Below are 18,313 nucleotides of genomic sequence, written 5' to 3' on the forward strand. Positions count from 1 at the left end.
TAAGTGTCTGTAAAAACTCCATAAGAGCTGGCTCCTTGCTAAGAGTAGATCTGTGGAATTTCTGATCAGAAGTGGGATTTTTGAATACAAGTGATGAGTTAAAAACCAGGAGTTTAAAACAAGAGTTAAGACAGGAGTCTTCTAAAACTGTAAGTAACTTCTTAAACTTCCTACAAGTAATTGTATTGTAACTGTGAAATGAGTGCTAGCAGGGTTGAAGGGTTTGCTCAGTGCACAGTGTGTCACATGTATGCAAAATTGGTGCAACAGCTCCAAGATGGATACCGCTGTGACAGATGTGAGCAGGTTGCCCTTCTGGAAGCTCGTATTAGAGATCTGGAGGAGCAAGTTGCAACACTGGGTAGAAATGACAACCTTGAAAGGGGTTCTCTGCTTGCTGAGCAGGTGGTCAGTAAGGTTGATGTGGAGGGTGGAGGAGCAAGTCAGGATTATCAGATAGGGAGATGGGTTAATGTAGCTAGAGGGAGTGGAAGGGGCGTGCAGAAAGGGAAGGCCAGTCCTGTATTTGTGCATCAAAACAAATTTGCCAATTTGGGTGATGATGTGGAGGTGGCAAACACAGAGGTGGCAGCCCTAGATGTTACTGCTACCCCTAACAGCCGGGAGAGCAACCCATCTAGTAGAGGTGGGGAGGGGAGTGCAGGTAGGCCTAGACAGTTGGTGGTAATAGGGGATTCTATAATCAGAAGGACTGATAGAATAATTTGTCGCCAGGATCGCTTCAACCGAATGGTTTGCTGTCTCCCTGGTGCCAGGGTTCGGCATGTGGTGGACCGGGTGGATAAATTACTGGGAGGGGCTGGGCATGAACCAGCTGTCTTGGTCCACGTTGGAACCAATGACAGTATACATGGAAGGTGGAGGCTCCTTAAGAATCAATTTAAAGAACTAGGCTGCAAGATGAAGGGAAGGACCTCCAAGGTGATATTCTCTGAAATATTGCCTGTGCCATGCGCAACACAGGAAAGGCAGGGGGAGATTAGAGAGCTGAATGCATGGCTAAAGACCTGGTGTAGGAAGGAGGGATTTGGGTTTCTAGAGCACTGGGATGACTTTTCATTGGGGTGCAACCTATATGCTAAGGACGGTTTGCACTTGAATGGAAGGGGGTCTGCTGTGCTGGGGGAGAGGTTTATGGGAATGCTGGAGGAGTATTTAAACTAGGATTGAGGGGGGAGGGTGAACTAGAATTACATCGGGTACACAGGTCAGCTAGGGGTCAGACATTAATGGAGAGTGGAATGGGGATAGATGGGGGGAGGGTCATGGCAGGTGACAAGAAAGTTCCCATGTTGCAAACAGCCATTGGAAATAATAGTGCCATTTGTACTACTATAAATTATATGAAAAACACTAGAGAAAAATGTAACAATACATTTAAGTGTTTGTTCACCAATGCCAGAAGTCTGCCAAGCAAAACAGGTGAGTTGGAAGCTCTGGTGCATGAGGAGAGCTATGATGTAATCGGTATTGCTGAAACTTGGCTTCAATCCTCACATGACTGGGCTATTAATATTCCTGGCTATGCTCTCTTTCGGAAAGACAGGGTAAAAAGGAAAGGTGGAGGGGTCTGTCTCTATGTGAGAAGTGACCTCAAAGCAAGCGTGAAAGAGAACCTGGTTGATGGAGAGTGTGGTGAGGCTGAAGTATTATGGGTGGAACTGCATACAGATGTGCGTAGTTCAAAATTAATCATTGGAGTTTGTTATAAACCACCCAATGTTAATGAGGAGGTGGAGACTCAGCTCCTTGCACAGATGGAAAGGGCTGCAAGGGCTGGGACGGTGATAATAATGGGGGATTTTAACTACCCAGAAATTGACTGGATTAATGGCACTTCTGGGACAGTTAAAGGACAAAAATTTAAAAACCTATTGCAGGACAATTTTATGGTGCAGTTTATTGAGGCCCCAACTAGGAATGATGCTCTGTTGGACCTGATAATCTCAAACCATGCAGAGCTTATTACTAATGTTCAGATAAAGGAACACCTGGGTAGCAGTGATCATAACATGATTTCATTTAATGTTAACTATAAGCAGGAAATACATACAGGAAATATTAAAACCCTAAATTTTAAGAGAGCAAATTTTCCAAGGATGAGGGCTGCTCTCCAGGACTTGGACTGGGAGGGACTATTGACACAGATGAACACAGAACAGAAATGACTGTGTGGAACCTCACTGCAAAGTATGTTCCCATGGGCAATAAGTTTAAAAGGCTAAAAATAAAACCTATGTGGCTCACGGGCAAAGTTAAAAAAGCTATAAACAATAAGAAAGTAGCTTTTAAAAAATATAAAAATGAAGGAACACTAGTGTTGTTTAAATGTTACAAAGAATATAACAGGATATGTAAAAAGGAAATCAAGGATGCAAAAATTCAAAATGAACGACAGATTGCAAAAGATAGTAGGACAAACCCCAAAAAATTCTTTAAATATATTAATAGTAAAAAGGTGAAGTCTGAGCATGTAGGCCCCTTACAAAATAATCTAGAGTGGGTGACTGGGGACAAAGAGAAGGCAAATTTATTAAATGCTTTCTTCAGCTCTGTGTATACAATGGAGCATGGGGGAGCTCATGTCCAAAATGGGGGTGGGAGTGACACAGACCCAAATCCACAATGGCTCAAAAGTGATATGGTCCAGAAATATTTAGACAGAATAAAGGTGGATAAAGCACCTGGACCAGATGGCATCCACCCACGGATCCTAGGTGAGTTGAGCTCTGTCATTTCAAAGCCACTGTATCTAATATTTAGGGACTCATTAATGACAGGAATAGTACCACTGGATTGGCGTAGAGCCAATGTGGTGCCTATATTTAAAAAGGGAACAAAGTCTTTACCAAGTAACTATAGACCTGTTAGTCTAACTTCTATAGTTGGGAAGATACTGGAACGTTTAATAAAAGACCACATGGATGAGTTCTTGCAGGAAAAAAACTATTTAAGCAGCAGACAACATGGATTCATGAAAGACAGAAGTTGTCAGACAAACCTGATTTCCTTTTATGAAGAGGTAAGTAAAACCCTGGACAGAGGCGTGGCTGTGGACGTGATATATTTGGATTTTGCAAAAGCGTTCGATACAGTTCCGCACACACGGCTCATGTGTAAGGTAAGGTCTACAGGATTGGATATATCAGTTTGTAAATGGATAGAAAATTGGCTGAAAGCCAGAATTCAGAGAGTCGTGGTTAATGATTCTTACTCTGAATGGTCCAATGTTATCAGTGGTGTACCCCAAGGTTCAGTGCTGGGACCCTTACTTTTCAATATATTTATAAATGATATTGGATCTGGAAAAAAAAGTAACATTTCTGTCTTTGCAGATGACACCAAGCTATGCAGTGGAATAACGTCCTTGCAGGATGTCTCCAATTTACAAGCCGACCTCAATGCTCTGTCTAATTGGGCGACTGAGTGGCAGATGAGGTTTAATGTTGATAAATGTAAAGTTATGCACTTGGGGGCTAAGAATATGCATGCATCATACAGTAGGTGTTTGTGATATTGTGCTTTTAGCACGACAGCGTCGCGCTGATTCTCGGCGACAGGGTGCCAAGATCTCGCCGGCATCTCACACTCACTGGAATAGTGACAGCACATCCCAGCAAGCGCGTCATAGAAGCGACGGGAGATCCGACTTGGATTCCCGCCAATTCTACACGTGTGCGGCGTGTTATGAATCCTGAGGGGGAAGTCCCCGCCGGATTTTAAATAAAAATCCGGCATGGGTCCCCCCCTCAGGAGCATACCAGACCCTTAGGTCTGTTATGGGTTGTAAGGAGAGCCCCCCTACGCCGAAAAAAACGGCGTAGGGGGTCCCCCTACAATCCATACCAGACCCGTATCCAAAGCACGCTACCCGGCCAGCCAGGAAGGGAGTGGGGACGAGCGAGCGCCCCCCCCCCTCCTGAGCCGTACCAGGCTGCATGCCCTCAACATGGGGGGGTTGGGTGCTCTGGGGCAGGGGGGCGCACTGCGGCCCCCCCACCTCAGAGCACCCTGTCCCCATGTTGATGAGGACAGGGCCCCTTCCCGACAACCCTGGCCGTTGGTTGTCGGGGTATGCGGGCGGGAGGCTTATCGGAATCTGGGAGCCCCCTTTAATAAGGGGGCCCCCAGATACCGGCCTCCCCACCCTAAGTGAATGAGTATGGGGTACATCGTACCCCTACCCATTCACCTGCAAGAAAAGTGGTAAAAACACAAATAAACCACACAGTGTATTAAAATATTTTATTTTTCTGCTCCGGAGGCCGCCCCCTGTCTTCTTTATTAGCTCTTTTACCAGGGGGGGCTTCTTCTTTGACGTCTTCGGGTGGGTGGGGGCCGCCGTCTGGTTCTCTTCCACCGCCGGGGGGGGTGGCTTTTAAAAAAGCCCCCACCCCCCCGGCGGGTTAACTCCGGCGTCTTCGGCGGGGCTCTTCTTCTTCCGCTATCCCGACGGGTCTTCTCCGCTATCCGGGGGGTCTCGCCGCTCTCCGCTGTTGACTCGTCGCACCCCGGTTCTTCGTCTCGCAGTCCGGTCCCTTCTTCCGTGCTGTACGTCTTCTTCTGTGCTGTGAGTTCTTCTTCCGCGCTGTGACGTCATGTTCTTCACTTCTCTTCTTCTCCCCATGTTGACTCGCCGGTCCTCCTCGCTGAAATGACGGATGCGCGCCTTGCATCGGACCTATATAGGCCTCACAATCCCATCATGCTCTGGTACCTACCCATGTGATACCTACCCACGTGGGTAGGTATCACATGGGTAGGTACAGAGCATGATGGGACTGCGAGGCCTATATAGGTCCGATGCAAGGCGCGCATCCGTCATTTCAGCGAGGAGGACCGGCGAGTCAACATGGGGAGAAGAAGAGAAGTGAAGAACATGACGTCACAGCGCGGAAGAAGAACTCACAGCACAGAAGAAGACGTACAGCACGGAAGAAGGGACCGGACTGCGAGACGAAGAACCGGGGTGCGACGAGTCAACAGCGGAGAGCGGCGAAGACAGAAGGAGAACCCCGGAGAGTTGAGAAGACCCGTCGGGATAGCGGAAGAAGAAGAGCCCCGCCGAAGACGCCGGAGTTAACCCGCCGGGGGGGTGGGGGCTTTTTTAAAAGCCACCCCCCCCCGGCGGTGGAAGAGAACCAGACGGCGGCCCCCACCCACCCGAAGACGTCAAAGAAGAAGCCCCCCCTGGTAAAAGAGCTAATAAAGAAGACAGGGGGCGGCCTCCGGAGCAGAAAAATAAAATATTTTAATACACTGTGTGGTTTATTTGTGTTTTTACCACTTTTCTTGCAGGTGAATGGGTAGGGGTACGATGTACCCCATACTCATTCACTTAGGGTGGGGGGCCGGTATCTGGGGGCCCCCTTATTAAAGGGGGCTCCCAGATTCCGATAAGCCTCCCGCCCGCATACCCCGACAACCAACGGCCAGGGTTGTCGGGAAGGGGCCCTGTCCTCATCAACATGGGGACAGGGTGCTCTGAGGTGGGGGGGCCGCAGTGCGCCCCCCTGCCCCAGAGCACCCAACCCCCCCATGTTGAGGGCATGCAGCCTGGTACGGCTCAGGAGGGGGGGGGGGCGCCCGCTCGTCCCCACTCCCTTCCTGGCTGGCCGGGTAGCGTGCTTTGGATACGGGTCTGGTATGGATTGTAGGGGGACCCCCTACGCCGTTTTTTTCGGCGTAGGGGGGGCTCTCCTTACAACCCATAACAGACCTAAGGGCCCGGTATGCTCCTGAGGGGGGGGACCCATGCCGGATTTTTATTTAAAATCCGGCGGGGACTTCCCCCTCAGGATTCATAACAAACGCCGCACACGTGTAGAATTGGCGGGAATCCAAGTCGGATCTCCCGTCGCTTCTATGACGGCTCTGTCTCCATCGCGGCAAGCCAGCTCGGCGCTGGCTCCCGCGATGGGGCTCGTAGGTGCTCAATCTCGCTGAGAAAGAGAGCGAGATTGACACAAAATCGGCTTCACCTACTGTACATACTAGGGGGAGTACAACTGGGGGGATCTGTAGTGGAGAAGGATCTGGGGGTTTTAGTTGATCATAAGCTCAATAATGGCATGCAATGCCAAGCTGCGGTTTCCAAAGCGAGCAAAGTCCTTTCTTGTATTAAGAGAGGTATGGACTCCCGAGACAGAGATATCATTTTGCCCCTGTACAAATCATTAGTAAGACCTCATCTGGAATATGCAGTTCAGTTTTGGGCACCAGTTCTCAAAAAGGATATCGGAGAACTGGAGAAAGTGCAGAGAAGAGCAACCAAACTGATAAGAGGCATGGAGGAGCTCAGCTATGAGGAAAGATTAGAAGAACTAAATCTATTCACTCTTGAGAAGAGGAGAATTAGGGGGGATATGATCAACATGTACAAATATATAAGAGGTCCATACAGTGTACTTGGTGTTGAGTTATTCACTTTACGGTCAACACTGAGGACAAGGGGGCACTCTTTACGTCTAGAGGAAAAGAGATTTCACCTCCAAATACGGAAAGGTTTTTTCACAGTAAGAGCTGTGAAAATGTGGAACAGACTCCCTCCAGAGGTGGTTCTGGCCAGCTCAGTAGATTGCTTTAAGAAAGGCCTGGATTCTTTCCTAAATGTACATAAAATAACTGAGTACTAAGATTTGTAGGTAAAGTTGATCCAGGGTAAATCCGATTGCCTCTCGGGGATCAGGAAGGAATTTTTTCCCCTGCTGTAGCAAATTGGATCATGCTCTGCTGGGGTTTTTTGCCTTCCTCTGGATCAACTGTGGGTATGGAGTTGGGTGTATGGGATTGTATTGTGTTTTTTATTTTGTTTGTTTATTTTTTTGAGGTTGAACTGGATGGACTTGTGTCTTTTTTCAACCTGACTAACTATGTAACTATGTAACTATGTAACTATATGCTGATTTTCTTCACTTCACCTCCTTCCTCCTGGGTGCCATGAAGGTGGTCTGAGACCTCTTGTCCTGTGCATGTGGTAGTGCAGTTTGGTGCATGCATAGATGTGCCACTTTGGTGCATCTGTGTCTCCCAGTAAAGGATACCTGTCACTGCCCAAGCTATCACAGTGAGTGGTGTTCACCCCTTGTGATAGCAATAAATTTGAATAAAAAAAAAGTATAAAAAAATAAATAAAAATAGAGCACTGCCTTTCCCCCATGCACAGTTGCCAATATTTCCCCCAAAAAAAGTCCCTCTATGCTACAGCCATTCGGGCTCCTGTGAATGAACAGATGGGACCCAAGGAATATAATTCCCTCTAAATATTCATAACAGAGGCAGATTTTTGGGATTCTGGAACATGTCCCAGGAAATTCAGGGACTGTTGGCAAGTATGCGCATGCTCACTTGCAAATGCAAGTGCGCTGCGCGCATGTGGGTCCTGCAAGCATATGTAAATAAACAGTATTTTGCACCTCAAGTCAGATATTGCCATGAATGTTAGAGGGAAAGCAATATTTCTAATGCCAGAGCCCACATTTAACTCTAAACTGAAAATGGCCTGGAAGAATTACCCTGTGCAGAACTCCAGCCATACACAAATGGCTGGTCATGTCGTACATGCATGTATTTTTCTTACTTCTTTAATAGGTCAAATAGCAAAAGCTACTGATATTATGCAGATATAAAATACTTACATTGACACTCCCAGTGCTGGCAGCATTGGTCATCATCGGTTACAGCTATTGGTGGGAAGCCATTAACACATGTAATTGGAGGTTGAGGTTTACACGTAATGCTTGTAATACTAACTGAGGTGCCTCCTAAACATGTACCCACAGTGCAGTTGTCTATTTTCCAGGTTTCATTATACTGAAGAAATAAAAGAGTTCAGAATTGGTAATATATCAGTCTAGATAAGAAAATCACTAAACCTAAAAAACAAAAATGTAAATTATATACATTATGTGAAAGCATTACTACATATAAACTTTCCTTTACCTGTAAATTAAATTGAGATATTTGAAGTTTATGTAACTACAATGTGGAATCGTTGTATAGGCCCATAAGAATATATTTTTTTAACTATACACCCTTTAAAACATTTACTGAATTTGTAAATGTTTCCTCTTTTTTTTCCGTTATGCTCAGGAAAGAAAAAAAACGTTGCATATAAATATTTTATATTTTGACAGGCAGCCATCATATGGAGTCCATGGATCCTTCACACAGATCAATATCTCAAGGTTCAATGAATGCCAGCTTGCCTAAACCCTTTGGCATGCATGAAATGAAATCCTTCATGGATAAACAAAGCCATGTGATCACCCTTTAGTATCAAAAAAGCCACGTGAATACCATGTTCTCTATGACCTGGTGATCATATAAGCCTGTACACACGATCGGATTTTCAGACAGGAATTGTGTGATGGCAGGCTGTTGTCAGAAAATCCGACCATTTGTTCGCTCCATCGGGCAATTTTTGTTGGATTTTCCGCCAAAAAATGTTGGATAGCACACTTTAAAATTTTCTGACAACAAATGTGTGTTGTCTGATTATCCGATTGTGTGTACGCAAGTCCTTCGGACAAAACTCCAAAGTACAAACACGCATGCTCAGAAGCAATGCTCACCATAACACAACATTAGCAGGGTGGTGCTAAAGAGCTGAAAAACCACGCCCTTCAGATAAAAGTCCTACCCTTTGTCCGATGGAAATCTGATCATGTGTACGAGGCTTAGGGCTACTTTCACACTGGGGTGTTGCGCCGTTGGCGGTAAAGGGGTGCTATACTGGGAAGTGGGTTAAACATCTAGGGTGATCAAAGGGTTAAATGTGTACCTAACCATTGTTTTTGTGTTTACTATGTGGTGCTTTCACTAAGGGATGTGCTGGTTTTATTCCCTTTACAGGGAAACAAAATCCAGCACATCCCCGCTGACAGGACAGAGCTCTGCCTTGTTTTCAAAGGAAGAGCTTCATCCTGTCTGTCTCCTTGCTGACCAGCGGGTGCTGGCAGTCATCCATTGACTGGTACTGATAGACTTCTGCGGTGATTAATCACAGCAGAAGTTGCGCGCGCGCCCCTACCTGAAGGAGCAGAATCATGTATATATATATATATATATATATATATATATATATATATGATTCTGCGTAGAGAGGCCGCCATGTAACAGCAGAGCTTAAGCGGGTGCTTAAAGTGATAATAAAAGCCTGAATTAAAAATAAAAATAAAAAACATGATATACTTACCTGCTTTGTTTAATGGTTTTGCACAGAGCAGCCCTGATCCTTCTTCTTTTGGGTCCTCCACGGGCGTTCCTTGCCCCTCCCCTCCTCTCAGTGCTACCATAGCAAGTCACTTGCTACAGGGGCACTGGTATGTGCTAGCTACAGAACCTGGTTCAATCACGCCCATGCTTTATCCTGACTGGCTGTGATTGAAAGCCAATGAGGAGAGAGAGTCTGGTAGAGCCGAGGCTCCCATGCACAGCGCTGGCTCAAGAGGGGGCACAGATGTGTATTAGGGGGTCTACACAGAGTTTTTTTCCTTTACAATCACTTTAAATGATATAACCCTACATAGATTTACTTTAGCGTTTGCAATTACAATATAAGATATGGAGGAATTACTCACCTTACGAGGGGGCACAAGCAAACAATCAGGTGGAGGTGTGAGGACTGTAGAACTTGTAACAGTGATATGTGTTGATTGTTTTATAGTACTGTTTGTTTCTGGTGATGTGAATTTTGGAGCAGTTGTGCTCTGTGAGGTGGTAGTGGTAGTTGAGCTTGCTGGTGTACTTGTAGTAGATGTTGGAGTTGCTGTTTCACAAACCCAGCTCTGCGACTCTGTGGTACATGTTTCACTGCAAACTATTTTATAGCATAATTCCCCAACTGCTCCACTTTTAATTTCACCTGAAGATGAAAACAAACAATTCCAATGTATTTAATTTACATATCCATCCTTCTCTGCCCTGGTTCACATTGGTACGATTTGAGATGCGATTTGACATGTCAGATCGCATCTCAAATCGGCAGCATTCGCTTGCAATGGCACCGTCCTAATCGGTGCGACGCCGGATCTGCGGCGCTGTACCGATTTAAAAAAGTAGTTTCTGTACTACTTTTTGCGATTTCACACAGATGTCTCTCTAATCGCGGCCGAAATCGGGACTGCCAGTGGGAGTGAAATCGTGCGAGTTCAGCTAAACTCGCACAGCTTCACTCCCGCAGCCCAGTGTGAACCTGGGCTCTATGTCATATTAATTACACTCACTTTCAAATATTTTAGATACAGCTGACTAGCAGCATACAATAAATTCTAATCATATGAAGTCCACCTAGGGGAGAAAAAATTCCAGCCACTGTTGAGGTTTGCTTGATCTTATTTTTGGAAACATTTTCTTGAATGTACAAATTTTAAACAGAAATTCCATTGATTCCATAGCCAAATTAAAATTTCAAAGTTCAAATTTAAAAGCAAACAGAATTATAAAGTATTTTTAATAGACAAAAAGCGCCAAAGCTTTTCCTGTTAGAATTGTTTGAGATTTGGCCATGTCAGGAATGTATGGTAGGCAGCTGTCGTTAGGTATACAGTAGGTACCTCAATATGTAGCAGTTTGCCTATTTGCTGTAACAGGGTCATTTTAAGTTGGATCCGACATGTAGAAACATGGCTGCTGCTATTGTTGACTTGTTGTTGATGAAAGATTTAAAGCTACTTTATCACTTGTACAGTCAGTGCCCTTTCAAGTCAGTGGGTCGGATTCAGAAAAGAGATACGACGGCGTATCTCCTGATACGTCATTGTATCTATGCGCCTGATTCATAGAATCAGGTTACGCATAGATATCCCTAAGATCCGACAGGTGTAAGTGACTTACACCGTCGGATCTTAGGCTGCAATTTCACACTGGCCGCTAGGTGGCACTTCCGTTTGTTTACGCGAGGAATATGCAAATTAGTATTAACATCGATTCAGAAACGAACGACCGCCCGGTGCTTTTTTTTACGTCGTTTGCGTTCGGCTTTTTCCGGCGTAAAGTTACCCCTGCTATATGAGGGGTATGTGCGGCGTATCCTATGTTAAGTATGGCCGTCGTTCCCACGCCGAGTACGGCTGGACGTAATTTACGTTCACGTCGAAAGCATGTCGATTTGCCGAAGTCATTTGGACCATGCGCACTGGGATTCAGTCGCGGCCGGCGCATGCACAGTTCGTTCGGCGCGGGGACGCGCATCATTTAAATGATACAGGCCCCCTACCCGCCGAATTTGAATTCCGCTGGGGGATTTACGCTACGCCGCCGCAACTTTACAGGCAAGTGCTTTGTGAATAAAGCACTTGCCTGAAAAACTTGCGGCGGCGTAACGTAAATGAGATACGTTACGCCAGCAGAAAGATCCGCTGATCTTTCTTAATCTGGCCCAGTATGTGCATAGCAGCATTTTCTAAAATCTGATATATACAAGCTTGTAAGGCCAAGTAAATGAACCCCCAAGTAGTAAGTTCAGAATAAGGGTGCCAGCTCCAAAGGTCGCACTTTCAGAAACAAGCAAAAATGCTGACAGATTTCTTTAACCTCTTAAGCTCTGAAAGATTTATCCCTTCATGACCAGGCCATTTTTAACTGACAATTGTCATACGATCGTGCAACGCTGTACCCAAATAAAATGTATGTCCTTTTTTCCTACAAATAGAGCTTTATTTTGGTGGTATTTTATCACCTCTGTGATTTAATTTTTTTTCGCTATAAACTAGAAATGTGCACTACCGAAAAAAAAGACTGACAATTGTGAAAAAAGATACATCATTTTTGACTTTCTTCTATAAAACATAAAAAAACTGAAAGAAAATCGAATTTCTTCATAAATTTAGGCCAATATGTATTCTGTTACATATTCAACACAATAAGCGTATATTTATTGGTTTGGAAAAAGTTATAGCGTCTACAAACTATGGGATATTTTTATTTATTTATTTTTACTAGTGATGGCGACTTATAACAGGACTGTGATATTGCGGTGGACAGTCGGACACTAACTGACACTTTTGACACTTTTTGGGGAACCAGTGACACTAATACAGTGATCAGTGCCAAAATTATGCACTGTTCTAATAACACTGACTGGGAAGGGGTTAAACATCAGGGGCAATCAAAGCAATTACTTGTGTGCTTAGCTAGTGTGTTTGTGTACTGTTGTGTTTGTGTACTGTGGGAGGTGCTTTTACGGTGATCTGGCATGTTTATATAGGCAGATTGCCGTTCTGCCTCTGTGCTGGATAATCGGCGGGTGCTGGCAGATATCGAGTCCGTGGTACCCGCAGATGAGTTCCCGCTGTGTATAATCAAAGCGGTGCGCATGCGTGTCCCAGACCCAAAGGTGTTGGATCCCTTATTAGGGAACGTGATCAGGCACAACAGTGCCACCTTGCTGCAGTGCATGTAAGTTTATACATAGTTACATAGTTAGTCAGGTTGAAAAAAGACACAAGTCCATCCAGTTCAACCACAAAAAAATTAACATACGGTCGGCAAGTGGTTAAAATTCCTAATATATGCTATCATTTTCCATCATTAGACTGTCTACTGTATATACAGTCAGAATGCCACCAGGAATATTTGGGGCATGCTTTTGCTTCAGAATTTTTCCATATGTGAACCAGCATTTTAATGTAATTGTAACATCTGTAGAAATGATAAAACACAAATGCATACTGTAGTTACCTTTTGGATAAGTTACTCCATTGTAAACACACACACAAGGTGTAGCAGAAGTAGTTATGCTCTCTGGTGTAGTAGTATTTACAGAAGTTATGGTAGTTGAAGTGGTAGTAGGTACTACAGTAAAAAAACAAGAATAAAAGTCATGTAAGTCCAGTCTAATATAGTGATACCTTCAGCTTTTACAATGAAATAATAATAATAAGGTCAGTGCATTTTGTAGACAAACTACTTACCGAAAACCCCAAAAAATATAGTATGATGCTAATACATATATCCTTATCACCCATTAAAAGCAATACATTTGTGCATATAGTATCAGTCCCTTGATTAAAGTAGCCAAGATTACTTTTCATCAATAATAAATAAAAAATTCCGATGTGAAAAAAAAAAAAGATTACTTTTCATATCAAAGGCTCTTGAGAAAGTTTAGATGTGAGTAAATGTATTGGGGGTAAGCTTGTTGAGCTCACGGTATCCTTGTTTTCTGTGTGGATGGGGTTAGGGAGGGGAGTAAGGAGAGTTTGCAGAGCATTATACTGGTGCTGGTTAGCACAATAGTGATTGATTTTGATCTTTCTTTACTTATGTTTAAAGAAAAAAAAAGTTATTGGTATCTCTATTGCCGCATACACACGATTGTAAATTTCCAATGGAAAAAGTCAGACAGACTTTTTCAATCGGATTTTCCAAACGTGTGTAGCCACATCTGAGTTTTTTCATGGGAAATTCCGAGGAATTCCGTCGGAGTTTAGATATAGAACATGTTCTATTTTTCTCAGATGGAATTCTGATGTGATTTGGCCGGGCAAAAGCCTGATCGTGTGTACGCGGCATAAGGGCATGACTTTTCTGACTTCAGTACAGGTTCTGCCAAGCTGCCATCTGTTTATTGAAACTATCTCCGTGGCCAGCTTGAGCATGATTGCAGTTTTTCATTAAAAAAAGATTCAATCATGAGGCCCTCATTTCTGTATTGTCGGTTTAAAAAGTAGATGGCATACTCCAACTGATCTATGGGTATCGTGTACCCCTTTTTTTTAAGCCCTGGTTCACACTGGGTACGATTTGGAACGATTTGAGATGCGATTTGACATGTCAAATCGCATCTCAAATCGGCGGCAATTGTCGGCAATGGCACTGTCCTAATCAGTGCGACGCCGCATCTGCGATTTCAAAAAGTAGTTCCTGTACTACTTTTTGCGATTTCGGGCCGCGATTTACATTAAATTGCGGCCGAAATCGCGGCAAAATCGCGGCCGCGAAATCGCGGTAAAATCGCCCATTTTACCGCGATTTTGAATTCGCAGCAGTGTGAACCTAGGCTAAAAGATGTTCAGTTCTTCTCATAATCTATCAATTATATGCAGAAATTTTGGAGTTTAGTCTTTTTTTTGGCTAACTTAAATTTTTAAAGATGCAAGATTTCAGGATAGCTTAGATTCTTCCATCAGGCTTTATACATTTTTGAAAAACATTTCAGAAACCCGCATGGCTATACACAAATTTACAAGGGGGAGCAAAGCCATTCACATTTTTATTTAAATATACTAATATATATATATATATATATATATATATATATATATATATATATATATATATATATATATATATATATATGTATTTTTTTATTGGGACAGTTTGGCCTCATGCACACAGGGCATTTGCCTAGCTCTCCTAGATGTCTTTCCTTCTGGCGTTTTGGCAGATCTAACAATTAACACTTGTAAACGTGTGCATTTAGGTTCATCAAGCGCTTGGACGTTACTTCATTTCATTGGCCTAGAATAATCATTTATGTTGTCCATTCAAATGAATTAGCGCTCAAGGGCTAAATGCGCCTAGCGTTGAAGCACATTCAGATGCTTTTTCACACGTCAAGCTTTTTTTCTGCCAAAACACTGCTGCTTCTGGAGGCACTGGCAGTGTTTGATTTTCTGCCTCTAAATTCCTCAAAACCCCTATGTGTGCATGGACACATATGCTAACAGAGAGGGGCATTTAGAGGCAGAAAAAAAAAAACACCAGATGCCCCTAGGAGTAACATTAAAAACTTCCAGTTTGCTTAAGGCCCTTAGGGCCCTTTCACACGGGACGGATCTGTGATGATCCGCCCCGTGGACCTTCCGCTTGCTCAGTGGGGATTGCGCCGCTGATCCCCGCTGAGCCGGAGGATGACAGGGCGGTCTCTGCACACTGTGCAGGGACCACCCTGCGAGATCTCCACTCTCCCCTATGGGCAGATCGGATGAACACGGACCGTCTTTCCGTGTTCACCCGATCCGATACGCAGATGGATGGAAAAATAGGATTTTCCTCCGTCTGCAGAATCGGAGGATTGCGGACCCGGATGAGATCGGGATGTTCATCCACTGACACCCGCTATGTCATAGGGATCAATGTATGTCCCTTTTTCATCTGTGAACTGTTGGATGAAAAAGCGGACACACGGTCCACAGGTGTGAAAGGGGCCTTAGTAGTAAAGGATTTAGTACTATATTGTATAAGAGATAAGAGTTTAAAGGTGTTTTTGGGCCACATAACTCACAGATAAGGATTTCAGGCAGAGTTCTAACCTCAAATGACATTCTTTTTTAAATGTCCACAGAAGAAAATACAGCTATTGTTCTTTGAGCTTTCCATAATTTTTGGTTAAAAAACAAACCAAAAAAAAAAAACAGGCTTTTTGCTTTTAGAGTTCTGAAAATGTATTAAAATCAAACTGGCACATAGTGCGCATAAAACAAAATCCCTGATTTAGAACCTTGGTTCACAGTTTGGAGTTTGTGTATAAACTTTACAATCTCATTGCAGCCCCTCTTTTCACGGTATGAAGAACCCGACTTTGGTGTAAAACATGTTAGCTTGTATCTGTAGTTCACCTTTGTATCCGTTATTTGAATAAAGACATTGCACAGGAGTGCGGCCGTCCAGCCTTTTGTTCTAAGCACCTGAATGACTACAGGGCTCGCACCCTCCACGTGGGATAGAGGCTTTTTGGAGCAGCCATGATTGCATCTTATTGATGTAGATGGCAGGTTATTTTATGTGTCTGGGATAAAAGCTGTAATGATTGAGATATGTGGTAGAGTCTGTGGGAGTTCTGTAGATTGATGTTCCTTTTAATATGTTTTGCAGTGTCTAGGAAGTTAATTACTGTGTGTGAGTGGTTCAATTTAACTGTACTTTGACTTTGATATGACTTTTGCTGCGATTCTTATACACCATTACATTCTATGGATCAAAGTCGCATCAAAAGTCGCAACAAAGTAGTGCAGGCACCTTATCAAAGTCAATGAGACTTTCAGTTGCACCGATTTGAATGAAAAGAATAGGGTGCAACTTGTCATGCGACTTTGATGTCCAAAGTTGCATGACAAATGTGAATGGAAAATTCTTGTGTGGTGGAAGTTGTTGAAGTTCTGTGAAATTGGTAAAGATCCCCCTCACTTGTCATCCAGCTAATCAAAGTACAGTGAACCTTGGATTACAAGCATAATCCCTTCCAGGAGAATGCTCGTAATCCAAAATACCCGCATATCAAAGTGAGTTTCCCCACTGAAGTCAATGGAAATTAAAATAGTTTGTTCCTCATTGACTTCAATGGCATGCAATACTGCATGTGGCCAGAGGTGGGGGGAGCCGGAGAGCTTCGGAAACACACGGAAAGGCCCAAGGACAGCTCGGCTGACCTTGACAAACCTCGGAAAGGCTTGGGAACGGAGTATTTCCGAGTCTTTCCGAACAGTTCCAAACGGCGCCCCCCACCCCCACCCCACCTCAGGCCAAATGCGGTACTGTACACCACTTTGGCTTGAATCCTACTCGTTTTGCAAGACAACACTCGAAAACCGAGTTAGGATTTTTAAAAATACAGTGTTCATATTGTGAAACACTCATTAACCGCGTTAATCGCAATCCGAGGTTCCACTGTACCATCAATGAAGCAAAAGTAGGCCATGGGTTTTCTGCGGTATGTGACTAGGTACTCCTCCTCTATTTAAGCCAAAAAGGGTTTATGTATTGGGGTAGAGGTCTTGGTGAAAGGGAAAGTAGTTGTAGGTCAGAATAAATGTTATTAACTGGGTAAATGGATCATTAGACTGTTCCAATTTCTTGTTTAATATTTTTATTGAAGCTTATCAGAGAGAAAAATAATAAAAATTAACAATATCTACAGTATATATACACTAGGATCTAGTTAATCGTTTGAAAAAAGTATGAATAGAGCAACAATAACCATCAAATGTGAACAATTCTAGATGTTTAATGTCAAGTACGACGTATTGTCAAGCGCCCCCGGACATCCCATTTGGGTGCAAACTGTGCCGTGAGGGAAGGACAAGACCATTAATTTCCTTGTTAAAAACATTTGAAAGAGAGAAACAATAGGTTATTAGATTGTTCCAATCTCTGAACACAGCACCGGCAGGCTGCAATGCCGTCATCATGCGGAATGTTGGTATAGAAAAACTCCACATCCATGGTAGCTAGAATGATTCCTTCAGGTACAGGGCCAATGACAGTGAGTTTATTTAGGAGATCAGTGGTTGTAAAGTTCTTTTTTTTTTTAAATAACAAACATGTTATACTTACCTCCACTGTGCAGATCGTATTGCACAGAGTGGCCCTAGATCCTGCTGTTCTGGGGTCCCTCGGCGGCTCTTGCGGCTCCTCCCCGAAATAGCTAACTCCCTCTGGGAGACTCTATCCTGAGGGGGTTAGCTTGTGGGCGTGCTCCTGTGTCATACAGTCGGCGTCCATAGAGGCCGAGTGTATGACTTAGCCCCGCCCCCCCAGCGGCCACATCATTGGATTTGATTGACAGCAGCGGGAGCCAATGGCTGCGCTGCTATCAATCTAGCCAATCAATGCCGAGACTCCGTGGAGAAGAGGACACCGGGGGACATGCAGAGCAGGTGAACTGGCTCAGGTAAGTAAAATGGGGGGGCTGGGGGGCCCATGACAGCCAGGCTTTTTTTTCACCTTAATGCATAGGATGTATCTAGGTGGATTTTACAGACCAGGGGTTTAAGTGCCGGTTCACACAGGGGCAACCCGACTTACAGCGCGACTTTGCAAGGCGACTTCAGCGCGACTTGGAGCAACTTACAACGCAACTTAAAGTTGCCTCCAGGACAGGTGACTTTGAAGCCTCGTACACACGACCAAGGAACTCGACGGGCGAAACACATCGTTTTCCTCGTCGAGTTCCTTGTTAGACTGTCGAGGAACTTGACAAGCCAATTTTCTCCATTCCAGTCAAGGAAATAGAGAACATGCTCTTTTTTTGGCTCGTCGAGTTTCTCGACAGTTTCCTCAACGAAAATGTACACACGACCGGTTTCCTCGGCAAAAAAATATCTCCCAGCAAGTTTCTTGCTGTTTTTTGCCGAGAAACTCGGTCGTGTGTACGAGGCCTGACTGTGGCCAATCACAGAATAATCGGCTCTGTGGGAGGGAGGGGTTTGCCTGAGTAAACTATTTTATTTTCCTGTAGAGTTGCTTCAGTTAAGACAGTGATCCGACTTTGGAGGCAACTTCCATTGAAATTAATGGGTACAAGTTGCCTACAAGTTGCCTACAAGTCGGATTGAAGTAGTACAGGAAC

At 44.1% G+C, this 18,313-nt stretch overlaps 1 protein-coding gene across 1 annotated transcript in view; it reads right to left on the minus strand.

Moving 5' to 3' along the window:
- Positions 1-18,313, minus strand: part of LOC120916769 (mucin-2-like) — a 198,160-nt gene that overhangs the window by 44,335 nt on the left and 135,512 nt on the right. The window contains exons 35-37 of the mRNA XM_040327709.1: positions 12,703-12,816; positions 9,603-9,886; positions 7,659-7,833 (exon numbers count right to left, since the gene is read on the minus strand). Of these exons, the coding sequence (XP_040183643.1) occupies positions 7,659-7,833; positions 9,603-9,886; positions 12,703-12,816 (573 nt within the window). The remainder of the gene's footprint in view (positions 1-7,658; positions 7,834-9,602; positions 9,887-12,702; positions 12,817-18,313) is intronic.

Source organism: Rana temporaria, chromosome 11 (genome assembly GCF_905171775.1).
Source record: "Rana temporaria chromosome 11, aRanTem1.1, whole genome shotgun sequence".
NCBI lineage: Eukaryota > Metazoa > Chordata > Amphibia > Anura > Ranidae > Rana > Rana temporaria.